Here is a 20,748-nt window from a genome sequence, read left to right as displayed (position 1 = left end):
CATGATTGCTCTTGGCAAATTTTCTACAGAAGTGGTTTGCCATTACCAGCGCCTGGGCAGTGTCTTTACAAGATGGGTGACCCCAGCAATTATCAATACTCTTCAGAGCTTGTCTGCCTGGTGTCAGTGGTCACATAACCAGGACTTGTGATATGCACCAGCTGCTCATATGACCATCCACCACCTGAGCCTGTGGCTTCACGTGACCCTGATTGTCGGGGGAGAGGGAAGGGGGTCGGGGGTCTAAGCAGGTGCTACACCTTGCCCAAGAGTGACCTGTAGGCTAGTGGAGGGAAGGAGCACCTTACACCTTCTTTGAAAGAGACATATCCCCACCTTGCCACCCTAATTGCAATGCACAGAAGCCAAATAAGGCAGTAGAAAGCAACAAATGACAATGACCCCAACACACAAAATGCTGGAGGTATTCAGCAGGTCAGGCTGCATCTATGGAGAGGAATCAACAGTCTCCAAGTTGTCAGACTCTTGTACGATAAAGATAGACTCTTGTCCTCACGGTCTACCTTGTTGCATAAGCGGCCTTAAGCATCTGGGGGTCCATTTCAAGAGTTAATGTGGATTCCTACCCCTGCTTCCCAAAAAAAAGAAAGAAAAAACGTGAATATTCAAGTCGGTTTGCATCAATAATGGTATAATTTCAGACTTAAATGTTGATGCATTATATGCACTTTCAGCATAATGGACAGACAACTCAACATAATCCAAACAATTCTCTTAATTAAAAACTGAAACAATGACATTTTTTGCTTTGGAGTGTGAAGCCTCGCCCTTTTCAGCAACTAGTCTGCATTGAATGGCACTATGTGTTAGGTATCAGCTGACATAAGAACAGCTTAAACAATTTCCCTCAAATTAATAACAAAAGCAATGTTATATTTAATGAAAATTCACACTTTATTCAATGAACAGTGTCTGAAAGTTAACTACTGGAAGTTTATGACAAACTGCGTCTCACGCTCTTTCATACCACGGACAGCTCGCGTAAGGCCTGGAGAGCAGAGAGAGAGAGGGAGGGAGAGAGAGAGAACGAACGAAAGTGGGAGAGAGAAATTACGATTTGTGGAAACGCCACCTAATCATCTATACACATTTTGAGTGAAATACGTGGTTTATTTTATTATTTTAATTATAAACTTTATTTCTGCTAAAAATGTGTTAAAAGACTTACCACTAGAACTTCACCACCCTCCTGTGCTTGAGTGCTGAGAATGCTTTAATGAGCTCATCTTTGTCCAGCCATCTTGTGATTTCATGCTCAATTGATATCTGAGCAAGAGCTGACAGACGCTCCTGGAGCATAGTTGTCCTCAGATGCGTTTTGATGAGCTTTAGCCTCGAAAAACTCTCTCCACTCGCTACAGTCACAGGCACTGTCAGCATGAGTCTTAGAGCAATGGTGAGGTTAGGACACAGTTCAACCAGATTGTTGCTGTAAATGTAGCTCAGAATCTGCAGGCCAGTGGTTGTGAATCGGTCTCTGTGAATGTTAGTGGGGCTTTCTCTCTGTCTGGTGTACTGGTGGCGGCATCTCCCTCACTTGTCTCAGTTGTAGGACTGTCATTATGCTGTGGTGCTTGTTCATCAAACAAAGTTTGGTCATCATTATCACCATCTGTTTGAGTAGAATTGTTCTTCTCATTTTCATTGCTCTGATTATCAACATCTCCTGTACCACTTACACTGTCACTTGGCACTGCAGCCCCAATGCTGTGACGATGGTGCAGCAGCAACTGCAGTCGGCAGGCCTTTTACAGATACTGGACCAAAGAAAGATGTAACTTTTGGGAGACTATTTAGACGTTTTGTTTTGTTGTCTAATATTTTCCATTTTTCAGCACCACTAGGATAAGAGCATTTCATTTTCCTCTCATTGAAAAGTAGCCTTCTTTGCTAGAAGCAATGTTTACAAGTGAAGTAAATATTTTAATGCATTTTCTCAGATGTCAGTCAGCAAGTGCCCACTGGTGGTTTGGCTGGCAATAGCAGGAGAATATTGTGACGTCTGGGAGCTGTGCATTGAATTTTTGCATGTCATTCGGGGGCCCCTGGGAGGGTGGGGCCCGTTTCAGTTGAAACGGATGAAATATAGCTAAGGCCGCCTATGCCTTGTTGTGATCTTGCATCTTATTGTCTGCCTGCACTATAACTCTCTGCTCCATTCTGTTGCTGCTTTTCACTTTGTTTAGGGCAATAGTGAAGGTCCTCCATCTCTGGTGGTGTTCAGGGCTTCCTGCATTGTGTCAGTAGCTTCCTCTCGGTTTTCTCTACTGTCAGTCATGTAAGTCCCGGGCGGAGACTCGGAACCATCGCACTCAGATGTAGCAGGATTCTTCATTACTGTTTCCGGAACAATTTTGTTTAACTAGTCAGGGTTGTTAGTCCTGAACTGACCCCTGACCCCTGAACCTGGAGGACCAGTGGACCACTCTTAGTTTGGCCTCTACCCTTTGACCTGTTTCACATGGGTGACCCTACCAAGAGCCAGAGCACTGACTCCAGCCAACATAGCTTTCTGGATCATTGAAGCATGCAAGCCTCCAAACCCTACAATGAGGTTGTGGTCCTCATGGAGGGTCAATCCTACCAAACCCTAAGATGAGATGGTGGTCTTCCTGCAGATGGAATCCTTCCAAACCCTACCACCTCTACCACTAATCTTATAAACCTCTGTCAGATATTCCCTCAGTATCCTGCGCTTCAGAGAAAACCCACGTTTATCCAGCCTCTCGTGATAGTACATGCCCTCTAAATCATGCAGCATCTTGGTAAGCCTCTTCTGCACCCTTTCTAAGGTCTGAACGTTCTTCCCAAAGTGGGGCTATCAGATTTATGAAAAGTCCATGAACATTATTTGTGTACCACACTATCTATTTTGTGACTTTTAGTAGTTTTTAAGTATGTGCTGTGTTGCTGCTACAAAACAACAAATTTCATAGCCACGCACACAAAATGCTGGAGGAGCTCAGCAGGTCAGGCAGCATCTATGGAAAGAATAAAGAGTTGACGTCTTGTGCCAAGATCTAATCGACTGTTCATTTTCCTCCATAACTGCTGCCTGACCTGCTGAGTTCCTCCTGCATTTTGTCTGAACTTTAATCTTGAGCAAATCAAAATAAATTTATTATCAAAGTACATGTATGTCACCATATACAACCCTGTGATTCATTTTCTTGCAGGCATTTGCAGTAAATAGAAAGAAACGTAATAGTATCAATGAAAAACTACACACAAGCAAAGACTGACAAACAACCAATGTGCAAAAAAAAACAATGTGCAAATATATAAAGAAAAACAAAATAAATAAATAATATCACATTGAGAACATGAGATGTAGAGCCCTTAAAAGTTCATAGGGTGTGGAATCAGTTGAGGTGAGTGAAGTTATCCATGCTGGTTCAGGAGCCTGATGGTTGAAGGATAATAGCTGTTCCTGAACCTGGTGGTGTGGGACCGAAGGCTCTGTACTCCTTCCTGATAGCAGATGTGAGAAGAGGGCATGGCCTGGCTGATGGATGCTGCTTTGCAGTGACAGCACTCCTTGTAGGAGGGCACCTGCAGAAACTCTTGTGTCTGACTCTGATTGTAATCTGTGCATCTCCTGAGGCGACAGCGCTCCCCACAGTCATCTGTCTACTGATGTCTTCCCCTTTTCCACACTCTGTATTGGAATGTGTCTTCTCTCTCTCCTCAGATCCTTTGATGGACTGGGTGCCCCTGTCGTGAAGGATGTCTCAAGAGTTCATAAACTTAGCAACCTTGGACCCACAGACGCCGCTGAGTCCAAGTGAACTGCAGCTGGATGCAGTTGTAGATGATGTGGACCATGTCGAATGGGAGGAGAGCACAGGTGACCTGGTAGTTTCTTTACACTGTGTTCAACGATGAGATCGACCCGAGAGAGGCAATGAGTTAAAATAAGAACAAACTGCACATTCGTTACATTGGCAGTGCAGGGGCACAGTAGGGAGAAGCACCAACTCAACTGAGTCCCCGGTTCACTGAGCCTTCTCCCCTCTCCATTCTCATCTCTCTCACACTCCCTCAATGTCTCACCCTCTCCTGTCTCTCTGCCTCCTGCTTATCTCTCTTTCTGTCTGTCTCACTATCTCTGCCTCACCCTCATTCTCAATATCACTACTTCTTTCTTCCTCTTTCCTCCCTTCCCTCCTTCAAACTTGCCCGCCTCCCCATCTAACACTCTCCTCCCTCCTCTCTCCTCCCTTTCCCACACCCTCTCACCCCTCAATGTCCCCTCCCCCACTCTCTGCCTCTCTCCCCCTCCTCTTCTTTTCTGCCCTCTCTTCCCCACTCACTTCCCCACTTTCTTCCTTGCTTTCTCCCCCAGTTCCTCCTGCCTTCTCTCCTCCCTCTACCCCCTATCCCCCTCCCCACCTTTTTCCATTTCTTCCCCCAAGCTCTCTTACCAACCCGGGTCTCTCCCTCCTCCATCTCACCCCCACCTCTGAGATAGGCATGTGAACGTGCAGAGAATGGAGGGATATGGGCATTGTGTAGGCACAAGGGATTAGTTTAGATAAACATTTAATTAGTAGTTCAATTAATTCAGCACAACTGGAGGAGTGGTCTTTTCCAGTGCTGTACTGGTCTATGTACTATGTTTATTTTCAGATACCCTGCCCAGCCCATTTCTACTGGTGTATAACATAAAGCCATTCAGGGAGAAGAACCGCCAGGTCTTCCTGAAAGGCGTACCTGTCACCGTACATGTCGAAGGCATTGAGCGACATCTGCGAGGAATCAAGGTATGGTGACCCCCATTTTCCTCCCCCGTGGATTCACGTTGTCTTGTTCTAAGTTCTGAAGACAGTTGGCTTATTGACTGCTGAGGCTCTCTGTTGGTCAGGGTCGACCATGGATGTTGCATCCGGGCTGTCTGGATACACAAACCTGGGCAGTTCGAAATGGAGGGCAAGCTGTTGCCCATGTAGCAGGCTACCCCTCTCCACACAGCTGATGAATCCTAAGAATGACAGAGACCTGATACAGTTCGGCACCAGCGGCATTGCAGGAGTTGCCAATCAATGTTGAACTCAATGTAGGACTGCCTTAGGGACTCCAGCTCCAGATTCTTCCCTCGGGGTTTACTCCTGAAACCTTCCCCATGACGTTTGGATAGGTACACGGATGTAAGAAGGATGGAAGGATTTGGATATGGTGTAGGGAGGAGGGATTAATGTTTGGGGGGGGGGGGTTGATTTACTTTTTAGCTGGTTCGACCCAAGATTGTGGGCCGAGTGGCCAGCTCCTGTGCTGTATGTTCTATGTTAGTATGAGCAGGTGAGGCTGAATTGTCCATTCTGTGCTGGATGATCCTCCAAAATTGACGGTGATATGGAGGAGGTGGTCAGAGAAGGCCTCCTTGCCAATGGAGTTGCTTTCCTAATAAGCTGCAGAGAAGACTCTTTGGTCCATAGCTCCCTGAAAGTAGATAGGATGGTAAGAAAAGCATGTGATGTGCTTGCCTTCGTCGGCTGTGGTGTTGGGAAGTCACGTTGCTGCTGTATAAAACTTTGGTTAGGCTGCACTTGGAGTATTGTGTGCAGCTGTGGGCAGGGAGGATGTGGAGGGTGCAGAAGAGGTTCACCATGATGCTGCCTGGCTTAGAGGGTATGAGCTGTAAGGAGAGGTTGGACAAACTTTTCTGTGGAGTATCAGAGGTTGCGTAGAGTCTTGACAGAGGTTTATATAATTATGAGAGAATAAGGCTGATAGGTCACAGCCCTTTTTACTATCAAAGTATGTACGCAGAATACAACTCTGAATACGACAGATAGCCATAAGATACAGAAAACTGTGGAAGCAGTTGAAAGAAAGACATCAACCCCCCCTTTGCATTCTAGTTGTAATCCCCCCCATGCATGAAAAGAAAAACAAACCAAAACTCACAAGCCCAACCCCTCCCTCTCACAAAAACTAACAGACCACCCACGTGGAGAAACACCAGCAAGAACATCAAGCCTCAAACCCCCAGCCCACCAATCGGCAAGAAGAAAGAATGGGCGGGAACACAAAAAAAAACATAGAACTGAAAGAGGCCAATATAAACTACAGTCCAGTCCATAAACCTCAGAATTTCAGTAACATCCCTAAGAGACTGGAGACCCAGCTGAGGGCAGCAATTTGAATCAGCAGCCCCTCCGAGGGAAGCAGCATGAACCGGTGACCCCCCTGAAGGAAGGGACATGAACCAGTGGCCCCTCTGAGGGCAGCAATCAGAACCAGCGGCTCCTCCGAAGGAAGGGACACGAACCAGTGGTCTCTCAGACAGAAACAGAACAGGGAGGGATATGAACCAAATGCAGGCTGACGGCACTCACTCAAATTAGCACCATAGTTGACAGAGGCATTGTTGGCTGACTGGGTGATGGGGTGGAGATACCTCTCTCCCAAAGGAGGTGTGAGGCGCTCTTTCCTTCTGCTAGCCTTCAGGTCACCCATGGGCAAGGTGTAGCACCTGCTTAGCTTCCCCAACCCCCCCACCAGTTAGGGTCATGTGAAGCATGGGGTCAGGTAGTGGATGGTCATACAAGCAGCTGGGGAATATCACAAATCCTGGTTATGTGGCCACTGACACCAGGCAGACAATCTCTGAAGAGTATTGATAATGGCTGAGGTCACCCGTCTTGTACAGACACTGCCCAAAAGAAGGCAATGGCAAACCACCTCTGTCGAAAAGTTTGCAAAGAACAATCGTGGTCATGGAAAGACCCTGATCACCCTCATCACACAACACAGCACATAATGATGATGTCATACAACACGGAAAATAATGATGATGGTGATTGTTGGGTGAGGGGCCTGTTCCTGTACTGTACTGGTAATTGGTTTATTATTGTCATATGTTCAGAAGTACAATGAAAAATTTAATTGTTCAAGACATTCATGTGGATCATTTCAAGCTGTAAGTCCCTGAGGTAGTACAAGGGAAAGCAGTAATGGTGTGCAGAATAAAGTTTTACAGTTACAGAGAAAGTGCAGTGCAGGCACACAATACAGAGCGAGGGCCACGAGGAGATAAACTGTTGACATCACAATCTATCTTCAATGTACAAGAGGTTCATTCAATAGTCTTATACTGGGATGGTGTGTGTTTACACACTTCTGCCCCATGGACCACTTCCACACGTCGACTGCCTTTCTGAGACAGTAAGAAGTGTAGACACAGTTAGTGCCTAGAGAGGCAGATGGCATTTGTCAAGGGCTGGGCAGCGTCCACAACTCCCCACAGTTTCTTGTGGTCTTGCTTGCCATCCATACAGATCTCCCAGAAACCACCCATTTCAATTCTACTTACTATTCCCATTCTAACATGTCAGTCTCCCCTATGGCTGTGATGAGGCCACACTCAGGTTGGAGGAGCAACATTTTATATTCCAATGAGGAAGCTTCCAACCTGATCAACCTGATGAACATTGATTTCTTGAACCTCCGGTAATTACCCCACCCCCAGCATTCTCCATTCTTGTTTCCCTATCACACTTTCTCCTCTTACCTGCCCATCACCTCCCTCTGGTGTTCTTCCTCTTTCCCTTTCTTCCATGGTCTTCTGTCCTCTTCTATCAGATCCCCTTCCACCCCTCAGCCCTTTATCTCTTTCACCAATCAATTTCCCAGCTCTTTACTTCACCTCTTCCCCCTCTCCCGATTTCACCTGTCACCTACCACCTTGTACTTCTTCCTCTCCTCCCCCCACCTTCTTACTCTGACCTCCCCTCTTTCTTTCCAGACCTGATGAAGGGTCTCAGCCCAAAATGTTGACTGTTTACTCTTTTCCACAGATGCTGCCTGACCTGCTGAGTTCCTCCAGCATTTTGTGTGTGTTGCTCTGGATTTCCAGCTGGATTTCTGATGTTTGAGATCATTTCATCACACCAGTACATCGAGGTAGTACCCTCTTGTGGCTGCTGCCACCGTCAGGCCAGAGGTACAGGAGCCTGAGCTCCCACGTCACCGGGCTCAGGAACAATTCCCCTGCAACCATCAGTCTCTTGAAGTGGCATGGATAACATTACTCACCTTTACTCTGAACTTATTCTACAAACTACAGGCTCACTTTCAAATCACAACCAAGAGGACATCTGCAGATACTGGAAATCCGAGCAACACAAACAAAATGCTGGAGGAACTCACCAGGTCAGGGCCTCCGGCATTTGTGTGTGTGACTCACTTTCAAAGACTCTTTGCAACTCATTATTTTTCAGTATTTTTTTTATTTGTACTGTTTGTCTTTTGTACATTGGTTCTTTATCCGTGTATGTATAGTTTTAGTAAAATTCTACTCAATATCTTTTTTCCTGTAAATACCTGAAATAAAATGAATACTAACGTCGTATTAGACAATAAATTTACTTTGAATTCTAAAACTAGCAAGATGATCTGTGCGAGAGTGATGGGGGTGGTGGATAATCAGTACTGGTGCTGTACAAGTTTGGTTCAGAGGAAGTTCCCCGGAACGATCCCAGGAATAAAAGGGTTAACATACGAAGAATGTTTGATAGCCCTGCGCCTGCACTCGCTGGAGTTTAGAGAGGATGCTTCAGATGGGTGGTGGGTAGTCTAGGATCAGAGAATAAGCCTCAGAGTAGAAGGATGCCCCTTTGCAGGGGTTCCCAATCAGGGGTCCGCAGTTTCCTCTGTTAGTGGTAAGGCCCATTGTCATAAAAAAGTTTGGGACCTCCTGCTTGAGAATGAAGATGTAAAAGAATTTCTTTAGCTAGAGGGTGATGAATCTGTGGAATTCATTCATAGCCATTCTTCACTAAGACCAGAGGACACAGCCTCAGAACAGAGGGGCGATCCTTTAGAACGGTGATGAGGAGGAATTTCTTTAGCCAGAGGATGGTGAATCTGTGGAATTCATTGCCACAGACAGCTGTGGAGGCCAAGTCTTTGGGTATTTTTAAAGGAGAGGTTGATAGGTTCTTGATTGGTCAGGGTGTCAAAGGTTACGGGAAGAAGGCAGGAGAATGGGGTTGAGAGGGATAGTAAATCAGCCACGGCCTGATTCAGCTCCTGTGTCTGATGGTCTAAATCGCAACTAACCTGTTACTTCTCCCCTCTCCCACCATTGCCAAGGTTCGGCCGAGTACTGTGTACATGATGAGGATCACCCACGGGGACTTCACCTGGACACTGAAGAAGAAGTTCAAACACTTTGAAGAACTTCACCGGGACCTGTTGAAACACAAGTTCAAGACTCGGGTCATTCAGCCTTTAACCAGGTGTGTTCCTCTCTCTGAACCTGTTTACCTAACCGGTTCTCATGTTGGGCCTTACTCTGGCTAAAACCATAAGGTATGGATCCCCCGTATCCGTTCATGCCCTGCCTAATCAAGAATCTATCGACCTCTGTCTTAGACGTACATAAAGACTCCACAGCTACCTAGCAACAAATTCCACAGATTACCACTCCTCGGCTAAAGAAATTCCTCCTCAACTCTGTTCTAAAAGGATGCCCTTCTATTCTGAAGCTGTGTCGTCTGGTCTTAGACTCCCCCACCATAGAGACATCCTCTCCACATCCACTTTATCAAGGCCTTCAAACATTCGATAAGTTTCAATGTGGTTTCCCCTTATTCTTCTGAATTACAGTGAGTGCCAGCCCAGAGCCATCAAGCGCTCTTCATATGGCAATATCTTCAATCACAGAATCATTCTCGTGAACCTCCTTTGAACCCTCTCCAATATCAGCACATCCTTTCTAAGATAAGGGGCCCAAAACTGCTCACAATACTCCAAGTGAGTCCTCAACAGTGCTTTATAAAGCCTCAACGTTACTTCCTTGTTTTTATTTTCTAGTCCTCTTGAAATAAATGCTAACCTCGCACTTGCCTTCCTCACCACTGAGTCAACCAGCAAACTAACCTTCAGTGGATCCTGCACGAGAACGCCCAAATCCCTTTACATCTCAGATGTGGAGAAACTCTTGAAACACCAGAGTTCTGAGAGAGGTGCCTGAAGAGATTGTGGAGACATCAGTAATGATCTTTCAAGAATCATTGGATTCTGGAAGACTGCAAAATTGCAAATGTCACTGCATTCTTCAAGAAGGGAGAGAGGCAGAAGAAAGGAAGCTATAGGCCAGTTAGACTGGCCTCAGCAGTTGGGAAGATGTTGAAGTTGATTGCTAAGGATGAGATCTCAGGGTACTTGGTAGATACATAATAACATAGACCATGGTCAGGATGGTTTCCTCAAGGGAAAATCTTGCTTGACAAGTCTGTTGGAATTCTTTGAAGAAATAACAAGCAGGTTAGACAAAGGAGAATTGCTTGATGTTGCGTACTTGGATTTTCAGAAGGTCTTTGACAAGGTGCCACACATGAGGCTGCTTCACAAGCTCCGAGACCATGTTATCAGAGGAAAGATTTTAGCATGGGTAAAGCAGTGGCTGACTGGCAGGGGGCAGTGAATGGGAATAAATGGAGCCTTTTCTGGCCTGCGATTAGTGGTGTTCCACGGGGGTCTGTGTTGGGACCAATTCTTTTTACATTGTATGTCAATGGTTTGGATGATGAAATTAATGGCTTTGTTGCAAAATTTGCAGATAATATGAAGATAGGTGGAGGTGCAGGTAGTTTTGAGGAAGTAGAGAGGCTACAGAAGGACTGAAACAGATTAGGAGAATGGGCAAATAAATGGTAGATAGAATACAGTGTTGGGAAGTGTATGGTCATGCACTTTGGTAGAAGAAATGAAAGTGTTGACTCTTTTCTAAATGGAGAGAAAGTGCAAAAAACTGAGGTGCAAAGGGACTTGGGAGTCCTTGTGTGGGATTCCCTAAAGGTTAATTTGCTGGTTGAATCTGTGGTGAGGAAGGCAAATGCAATGTTAGCATTTATTTCGAGATGACTAGAATATAAAAGCAAGGATGTAATATTAAGACTTTATGAAACACTGGTGAAGCCTCACTTGGAGTATTGTGAGCAGTTTTGGGCCCCTTATCTTAGAAAGGATGTGCTGAAACTGAAGAAGATTCAAAGGAGGTTCATGAAAATGATTCCAGGATTAAATGGCTTGTCATATGAAGAGCGTTTGATGGCTGTGGGCCTAGAATCCAGAAGGATTAGGGATGCCCTTTAAAAAGGAGATAAGGAGGAATTTCTTTAGGCAGAGAGTGGTGAATCTGTGGAATTCTTTGCCACAAGCAGCTGTGGAGGCCAAGTCTTTATGTATATTTAAGGCAGAAGTTGATTGATTATTGATTGGTCAGGGCATGAAGGGATATGGGGAGAAGGCCGGACACTGGGGCTAAGAGAAAACTTGGATCAGCCATGATGAAATGGCGGAGCAGACTTAATCGGCTAAATGGCCTAATTCTGCTCCTACATCTTATGGTCTTAAAAAAAAACTCTTTCCAAATAGAGAATAGCAAAGTAAACATTAGGGACCCTTAATCATAGAGCCACGGTGCCAACAGGATCTACAGCACAGAAACAGGCCCTTCGGCCCACAATGATGTAGAACAGTACAGCACAGAAACCGGCCCTTCAGCCTACAATGATATAGAACAGTACAGCACAGAAACAGGCCCTTCGGCCCATAATGTCTGTGCCAAACGTGATGCCAAATTAAACTAAATCTCTTCCACCATGTGTCTAAATGCCTCTTAAACACCTCTATCATATCTGCCTCCACCACCTCCCCTGGCAGCCTGTTCTAGACTTCTATCTCACTGTGTCAACAAAATATTTAACCCATACATCTCCTATGAACTTTTCCACACTTAACCTTAAATGCTGGTGTTTGACATTGCTACACTAAGAAAAAGACTGAGTGACTGCTCTATCAATTGTATGTATCTGTTCATCTGTCTATCCATTTATTTACTGAGTGATACAGGCCCTTCCATTCCTTTGAGCCGTGCCTCCCCAGCAGCCACTGATTAACCCTAATCTAATCACGGAACAACTTACGATGACCGATTAACCCACTCAAATGTCTTTGGACTGTGGGAGCAACTGGAGCACCCGGAGAAAACTCACACATTCCACAGGGAGGACATACAGAACTCCGCCGGAATTGAACTCTGAACTCCGGAACACCCCAAGCTGTAATAGATTTGCGTTAACCGTAGCGCCCTTGTCTCTCATAGTTTTATAAACTTTTATCTGGTCTCTCCTCAGCCTTTGACACTCTAGGGAAACCAAATCTATCAAGCCTTCTAACTCATACTCACAAAACTAGGCAGCATGTTGGTGAAGCTCTTCTGCATCCTCTCCAAAGCCTCCACATCCTACTTGTAATGGGGTGACCAGAGCTGCACACAGTACTCCAAGTTTGGTCTAACCCAAGTTTAATCCATGCAAGCAAACTTCATTCTGACCCATTTTGCCTAAACGCACTAATCCTATTTTCCTGGGTTTGGTCCCTATCCTTCTATTCCTTGTCCATGTAAGTGTCGGTTGGCAGGATGGAGATATGTCTCTGTCAAAGGAGGTGTAAGGCGCTCCTTCCCTCCACTAGACTGCAGGTCACCCTTGGGCAAGGTGTAGCATCTGCTTAGCCCCGAGGTCAGCATCGCGAGAAGCCTTGGGAGCAGGTGGTGGATGGTCGTATGAGCAGCCGGTGTATATCACAAGTCCTGGTTATGCAACCGCTGACACCAGGCAGGAAATCTGTGAAGAGTATTGCTAATGGCTGGGGTCATCCATCTTGTAAAGACAATGCCATGTCAAACTGCTTCTGCAGAAAAGTTTGCCAAGAACAATCTTGGTCATGTGAACATGATCACCCAAGCCATACATGATGATATAAGTGTCTCTTTAATACTCTCTTCAATCGTATCAGATTCCATGTCCTGCTCCTCTGGCACCTTGTCTCATATAATTACCACTCTGTACATAAAATAAAATTCCTCTGTGATTCCTCTGCGATGGTCAGGAAGTTCAAAGTTTGGAGTTCAGAGTTCGATTCCGGCATCTTCTGTAAGCGAGTTTGTATGTTCTTTCCTGCGTGTACATGGGTTTCTTCCAGGTGCTCTGGCTTCCTCCCACTGTCCAAATTTGTAGTGGTTAATTGGTCATTGTAAGTTGTCCTGTGATTAGGCGAGGGTTAGATCAGCGGGTTGCAGATGGTGGGTCGAAGAGCCTGTTCCACTCTGTATTTTCACAGAAAAGGGAGATTTTGACTAAAGTTAATTGGAATCATAGAAACACAGAGATTGCAGTTGCTGGAATCTGGAGTGGGAAAAAAAACAATTGAAGGAACTCATTGGAACCTCAACTTGCATCAGTTTGCAATAAAGCTTTGGTGCAGAATTGGATGCTGCCTGCATTAGAGTCTATGAGCTATTCCATCCATATTCGTCCATTGTCGTCGTCGATGAGGACCTCGACACAATTATGCTGGTGTGGAGACTAGTGCTTGATTTGGATTTAAGTGAGGGAGAGTTGCGCAGCGTCAGCCTCACTCTCTCTTCCCAATTCCCATCTGGATCCAGTGGCAAGACAGAGTCTAGACGGCTGGAGATGGGACTAGTCGCAGTGGATGACCAGGACGTCTTCTGTGTCTTGTTCTGCTCTACACGTTCCACGACGCTTGCAGAGACCGCCTTCTTGACCGTCGGACCTTCCATTGGTCTCGTCCGCTCAATCCGCCGGAGTCTGTCTTCACATGCTGGGATAGACAACTCCCTATCTCACCGAGGGTTTGAGACCCGTCGGCTACCCTCACCTGGTTTAGCCAGCTTGTCAAAGCCGTTGCCCGGGGTGTGGCCACTGTCGCATGCAAACAGCTACGGGGAGCCACAGGTGAGAGCTGAGTGACAGGTGGGCACCAAAGGTGGACTAACCACCTTGAAAAGGACGCGACATGTTCCCCCACCAAAGGTGTTATATGAGCTATAAGGAGAGGCTGGACACACTTGGGTTGTTTTAACCGGAATTTTGGAGGCTGAGAGGAGACCTGTCAGAAGTTGGTAAGATTATGAGCGGCACAGATAGAGTAGAGGGTAATGCACAGAAAATGCTGCAGGAACTCAGCAGGTCAGGCAGCATCAGTGGAGAAGAATAAACAGTCGACGATTCGGACTGAGATCCTCCTTCAGGACTGGAAAGGAAGGGGAAGACACCAGAATAAAAAGGTGGGGGAGGGGACGAAGGACAGCTGGAAGGTGACAGGTGAAGCTAGGTGGGTAGGCAAGGTCAAGGGCTGGAGAGGACAGGAGAGTGGACCATAGGAGAAAGAGAAGAAGGAGGGGACCAGGGGTGTAATAGGCAGGTGAGAAGATGTAAGAGACCAGAGTGGAGAATAGAAGATGAGGGGAGGGGGAAGAGAATTTCTTTTTACCAGAAGGAGAAATCGATATTCATGCCAGTAGTTCAGAGGCCACCCAAACGGGATATAAGGTGTTGCTCCTCCGCCCAGAGGTGGCCTCATTGTGGCAGAAGAGGAGACCATGGACCGACATGTTGTAATGGGAATCAAAATTAAAATGCTTGGCCACCGGGAAGATCCGTTTTTGGTGGACAGAGTGGAGGCGTTTGACAAAGCAGTCCTCCCATTTACGACGGGTCTCACCAGTGTAGAGGAGGCTGCTCTGGGAGCACCGGACACAATGGATAACCTCATCGGATTCACAGGTGAAGTGTTGCCTCACCTGGAAAGACTGTTTGGGCCTTAATCATAGTCATACTTTATTAATCCCGGGGAAATGGAGGTGAGGGAGGTGGTGTATCGGCACGTGTAGCACTTTGGCCACTTACAGGGATGAAGACAGTATCTTTTTCCTAGGGTTCAAATGTCTAATACTAGGAGGTATGCACTTAAGCTGTGGCTGAGCAAGTTCAAAGGGGAGGTGTGGAGCAAAGGTTTTTACATGGAGCATGGTGTGTGCTTAGAAAGACCTGCCAGGAACAGTGGTAGAACAAATATGACAGAAGCATTTAAGAAACTGGTTGATATGCACCTAAATATGGAGCGAATGGAGGGAAATGGTAATTTTTCAGGCAGAATATATTAGTTTAGTTACTCCGCTGACGTTTAGGGCAGCAACGAGGTTCTCCATCTCTAGCGACGTTCAAGGCTTCCTTTGTCGTGTCAGTAATTTCCACTCGGTTTTCACTACTGTCAGTCACGCAAGTCCCCAGGTGGAGTTTCAGGAATACTGCCACGCTCAGATGGAGAAGGATTCTTCATTGCTGTTTCCATAACAGTTTTGTTTGACCACTCAGGGTTGTCAGCCCTGAACTGAACCCCTGAACCTGGAGGACCGGTGGGCCACTCTTAGCCTGTTTGACTTGCTTCTACCAAGAGCCAAAGCATAAAGCTCTGACTCCAACCAACATGGCTCTGTGGGTCATCGAGACACGCAAGCCTCTAAACCCTACAGTAAGGTTGTGATCCTCTTGGAGTTGGAGTTCAACTGATTGTGGTTAATGATGTCTGAAGGGCCCATTCCTGCGCTGTACTGTTCTATGTTTGGACTTCTGTTTAATTCTGTGCACTAAGCTTTACAAAGGGCTTCAATGCCTAATTGAAAATTCACATTGAATGATTCACACTGAATGTTTTAAGTGCTGGTGTGGCAGTGGGGAAGATGAAGAGACTTTTGCAAAGTATGCTCTTAGGTGCACTTTAAGAACCTGGTATTCTGTGGTATTGCCTTTGATGTACTGTAGCAGACACTATGTTGAGATAGGAGTTATGACCTTTAGTAAAAAGATTTGTTAATAGCTGTATGTCTCAGCAGCAGCACACTGATATTACAGAGATCTCACGGTAAGGAGAGACCAGCCAGCGAGCTGTTGGACCCAGCTGCTTTTGTATTGCAAGGGTTCTGCGAAAGTCACAAATGAGGCTAAAACTTGCTGCTTATGATGGTTTTAGACCATAAGAGATAGATGCAGAATTAGACCATTTGGCCCATCGAGTCTGCTCCTCCATTTCATCATGGCTGATCCATTTCCTTCTCAGCCCCAATTTCCTGCCTTCTCCCCATAACCTTCCGCATCCTGACTAGTCAAGAACCTATCAACCACCACCTTAAATACAGTGACGTCGCCTCCACAGCTACCTGTGGCAACAAACTCGATAGATTCACCACACGCTGCCTAAATCCTCATCTCAGTTCTAAAGCGGCGTCCTTCTATTTTGAAGCCATGTCCTCTAGTCTTAGACTTCCCCCCACTATAGGAAACACCCTCTACACATCCCCTCTATCCCCAGGGATCCCCAACCTTTTATATGCCATGGACCAATACCATTAACCAAGGTGTGTGTGGACCCCATGTTGGGGACCCCTGATCAAGACCTTTCAACGTTCAATAGGTTTCAATGAGATCCCCCCTCATTTTTCTAAATTCCAGCGAGTACAGGCCCAGAGCCATCAAGCGCTCCTTATACAGTAAACCTTTCATTCCTGGAGTTATTCTCGTGAAATCCTTTAAGCCCTCTCTGAAGTCAGCACATCCTTCCTTAGATAGGGGCTGAAAACTGCTCACAATACTCCAAGTGAAGCCTCACCAGTGCTTTATAAAGGCTCAACATTACGTCCTTACTATTGTATTTCATTAGGTGTTACAAGAGGAAAGAATGAACAAGGCATAACCGAGAGAACAAAGAGAAAGGAAAAACCGATTGTGGTCATCTCACACTGGGACTAGAGATAACACAAATTCCATTCACAAAAATTGACCTATGCATGGTAGTGTAGTGGTTAGCACAGTGCTTTGTAGTACCAGCGGTCGCTGGTACCATCTTGTGCACTACATTTGGCCCAATTAACTTGCTGCCATGATTAGCCGAAGTTTCATGGAAATAGTTAAAAAGGTATAAAAAGAAAAACTACCATTTCACTGAGTAACAAATTATGTATTTAAACGAAATACCGAAAACTACAAATACAGTGCTACAAAACTGTATTAGTTTCTAAAAGTTATTGACGTTGCAGTGCAGTGTTCTTTTGATTGACTGTAAATTAACAAAATCAGTGCAGACACCTAGTGCAGATAATGGACTGTGTTCATAATATGATTTTGACAATTGCATCCTTCAAGTCTTCATTTTCAATGTAACATTCAAGCTAATTGTCAATACCTTCAAATTCTTCATAGTCCCTAACTTGTTGAAGGCTTGAAATCATTTCACTTTCACTCCTGGCCATTTCTGGAATCCCCAAACCTGAATGCTTGAAACCGCAGAGAGCAAAACAGTTCTGAATTGTCCTACTGCTTATTTCTTGCCAACTATCAGTGACAAAAAATGCTACTTTTTGAACACAGAAGGGTGCTGGGAAAGGGCCAGTAAGGATCCCACCCACCCTGTTCATGGACTGTTTGTCCCACTCCCATCACGGAGGAAGCTAAATGCCTGTCATGAACTTGGGTCATCAGTAGTTTATTCTGACAGCTCTGAGTTTGTTTATATCTTGTGTGTTTTACTAATTATAATTATCTGTATTGTTGCATTTTGGGTTTTTTATTCATTATTATTATTTGGTCTTCTGTAGTTTACATTTAAGTTGCAGTTGTCCGTGATTAATTCCAATTAATTCTCTGGGACTTTCCAGGTGTCCAATTAAATATCCTTAGACTTTTGTCTCTGATTAGAAGAGTTATTTGTTAGCTCATAATTAGTCTGAGGTTTTGTCAGACCCAGAGTGTATTTAAAGGGGCAGTGCTAACCCCTCATTGCTTGGTTGTCTTGATCCTTGCTTCATGTAGGTTTGGCTGAGTTATCCACAACCTTAGAAGTTCAGCTGTTTTGTTCAATGTAGTTAATAAAATTCTGAGTTTTTTTAAAATATTGTGGAATATTGGTAGTTCAGGTTGGCTGTTTGGAGGTTTGGTTGATCGCAGAGCTTGGCAAAATGTTTGCAGACATTTTGGCTCCAATCGAGAAGCCAACATCAGTGCGCAGTTGAGGGCGTTTTCTCCTCAGAATGGCAGCTTATATACTTTGGGGTCCAAATGGATATTGATTAGATATTGTGATCTGGTTGGCTGGTTCAAAACACTGTGAACAGTTTATCAGTAGAAAATTCTGACTGGCTAGCTTCAAGGAAGGTCCTTTGGAAGTGTTTGTTTCGCTGTCCAGTCAGTTTGTAAGCAACTGTGATGTTGTTTCAGACCAACCAACTACAACTGAGGAGGAACCTATGAAAACCCAAAGCACAACAAAATGTGACTGTTAGAACAAATGTTGTCTACAAAATCCAGTGTAGTGACTGCAACAAGTACCGCGTTGATTTCACAGGAAGAAAACGATCAATCTGGCTACATGAGCATCAGTTAGTGAGCAGAAGGTGCAGCCCACTCTCACTAGCATCAGCTCATGAGGACAAAGGAGGATACCATTTCAACTGGATGACAGCCAGTCTTGACTCAAGTAAGAACAAGAAAAGAATGGGAATTTCTCAAAGCATGGTTCCCTACAGAAGGATCCATCAACAAACACATCGACATAGATCTGGAATATAAACCCTTCCAGAGAAAAGAGAAACAACTATGTCAACAGATAACGAATCACCAGTAATCTCAAGATCTGGACAGCCAATCAAACACTTCCAATGGACCTCTCTCAAAGCTAGCCAATCGGAAGTTTCTACTGCTACACTGTTCACAGTGTTTTGAACCAGCCAACCAGATCATGACATCTAATCACTATCCAATCAGACCCTGGAGAAGTATATAAGGGGGCATTCTGAGGAGACGACGCCCTCAACTTCACACTGACGATGGTTTCTTGATTGGAGCCGAAACATCTGCAAACTTTGCCAAGCTCAGCGATCAACCAAACGTTCACCCATTCTTGGTTTTGTTGAACCCTTCCGAGTTTGTGTGAGCTCCAGGGTTTGGGCTCAAAGGCGCAGCGTGCCAGTGCCAGGACCACCAGACGTAAAATCAGTTACTTTCCCCAATTAGTACAACTGATCAACAGCTCAACCCATTAACTCCACCACTACATTATTTCCCGTCATTCATCTTATGTACGACATAGCATCACTTTCTGGGCATACGATCAATCTCTGTATAGAAGTTATCTTGTGTAGTGTATGTTTTTTAAAATTGTGTTCTTTATCATTTGTGGGGTTTTTTTGTGCTGCATTGGATCTGGAGTAGCAATTGTTTTGTTCTCCTTTACACTTGTGTACTGGAAATGATGGGCTGGCTGGTGGTGTAGTGGCATCAGCACTGGACTTCAAGGCAGATGGTCCTGAGTTCAAATCCAACCGGGTCCCAACCTGGACAGCTGCAGTATATGCACGGAAGAAAGGCCTGGTAATCTACTTCCGTATCCTGCCACAAAAACCCTATGGACCCTATTGTCCATCAGTCTTGACTTAACGACTGAACAACAACAACTGGAAATTACATGAAATAATCTTGAAGTAAACGCATACAACTAATGCTATTTAAAAACTGCTCTGTTCACTCTAAGCACAGTGTAGTGTCCACCAGCCACACGCGTGCATGTGACTGACGCTAGTTAGAAACTGTCCAACAACAGACTCCTGTCCCAAATAAACGAAGGGAATCCTGGATATTTTCTCAATTCATTTTTGTTCTTGAAGAGTTGCCCTAAAAAAGTGGCTGCCCCAATTAACCAGAATCCACTGTGTTGTTGCCGAAAACAAGCAAACAATTTTACAACGTAGGCCAGTGATATTAAAACTGATTCTGATTCTGAAATCTGATTCTCCCAGCCTACCTCCCCCACCAATGATGTCAGATGCAGCCTTTCCTAACTGAGGGATTGGTTAGTGTCATACAAAAACAGGCCCTTCAGCCCATCTGGTCCATGTTGATCAAGGTGCCCATCCAAGCTGGTCCTATTTGCCTGCTGTAGGAGCCACGTATCTATTTTCTGTCTGTATTGAATTTTGTGTTGAACGTTTATTATGGGTTATGGTTATTTATCATGTGGGTTAAGGCGTGGTAGAAGCAAATGAGTATCGTCACATTTGCTCTTTCTGGCCTGCTCTGGCTGCTCCAGGCTTCGTGTCTGGGGGCTCTGCAACATTTACTTGGCTCTGGCGCTGTGCTGAATTGAGGCCTAGGCTGTGGCCTGCTCCAGCTGTTCTGGGCTTCGTGTCTGTGAGTTCACTTTCGTTCTAAATACTATTTGCTTACTTTTATTGTTTGTTGATCGGCTTATCTCTGTATTTGACAGTCTTTTTTTAAAACGGGTTCTTTTGGGTTTCACACATAAAAGTTGCTGGTAAACGCAGCAGGCCAGGCAGCATCTCTAGGAAGAGGTACAGTCGAAGTTTCGGGCCGAGACCCTTCGTCAGGACTTTTGTGTATGTTGCTTGAAGTTCCAGCATCTGCAGATTTCCTCGTGTTTGTGTTCTTTTGGGTTTCTTTGTTTTGTGGCTGCCTGTTAGGAGACGAATCTCAAGGTTGTATAATGTAGACATACTTCGAACTATGTGCCGTTATAGTTAGAGCCTTCCAGGGAACGAGTACCTTTTAGTTTACTGCTATCTCTCTAATTTGGTGATATTAACTTCACTCATTCTGCTTGGTTCGCTATCGCAACGACAGGTTTGTTAACTTTTTATCACGACATGGAGCTTATGCTGCCAGCAATCAGCAGGAGCTCAAGAAAAGCAGCTAGGCTCTGCGCAAAGCTCTCAGGCTGTGAAACAACAATACAGGGACAAGACTGAGTCAAGATTCACAATGAATACGTGACATGAGAGGGTTGCATACCGTCACAGACTTCAAAGCCAAACATAGCGGTGCTGCCAACATCGCAGTCTCT

At 45.2% G+C, this 20,748-nt stretch overlaps 1 protein-coding gene across 1 annotated transcript in view; it reads left to right on the top strand.

Moving 5' to 3' along the window:
- LOC134346960 (phospholipase D1-like) overlaps positions 1-20,748 on the top strand; it is a 176,938-nt gene that overhangs the window by 52,996 nt on the left and 103,194 nt on the right. Inside the window, exons 2-4 of the mRNA XM_063048860.1 lie at positions 3,713-3,868; positions 4,651-4,784; positions 9,118-9,263. Coding sequence (XP_062904930.1) covers positions 3,748-3,868; positions 4,651-4,784; positions 9,118-9,263 — 401 coding nt within the window. The 5' untranslated portion in view covers positions 3,713-3,747. The remainder of the gene's footprint in view (positions 1-3,712; positions 3,869-4,650; positions 4,785-9,117; positions 9,264-20,748) is intronic.

Source organism: Mobula hypostoma, chromosome 5 (assembly GCF_963921235.1).
Source record: "Mobula hypostoma chromosome 5, sMobHyp1.1, whole genome shotgun sequence".
Classification (NCBI taxonomy): domain Eukaryota; kingdom Metazoa; phylum Chordata; class Chondrichthyes; order Myliobatiformes; family Myliobatidae; genus Mobula; species Mobula hypostoma.
This window is presented reverse-complemented; position numbering and strand designations above follow the sequence as displayed.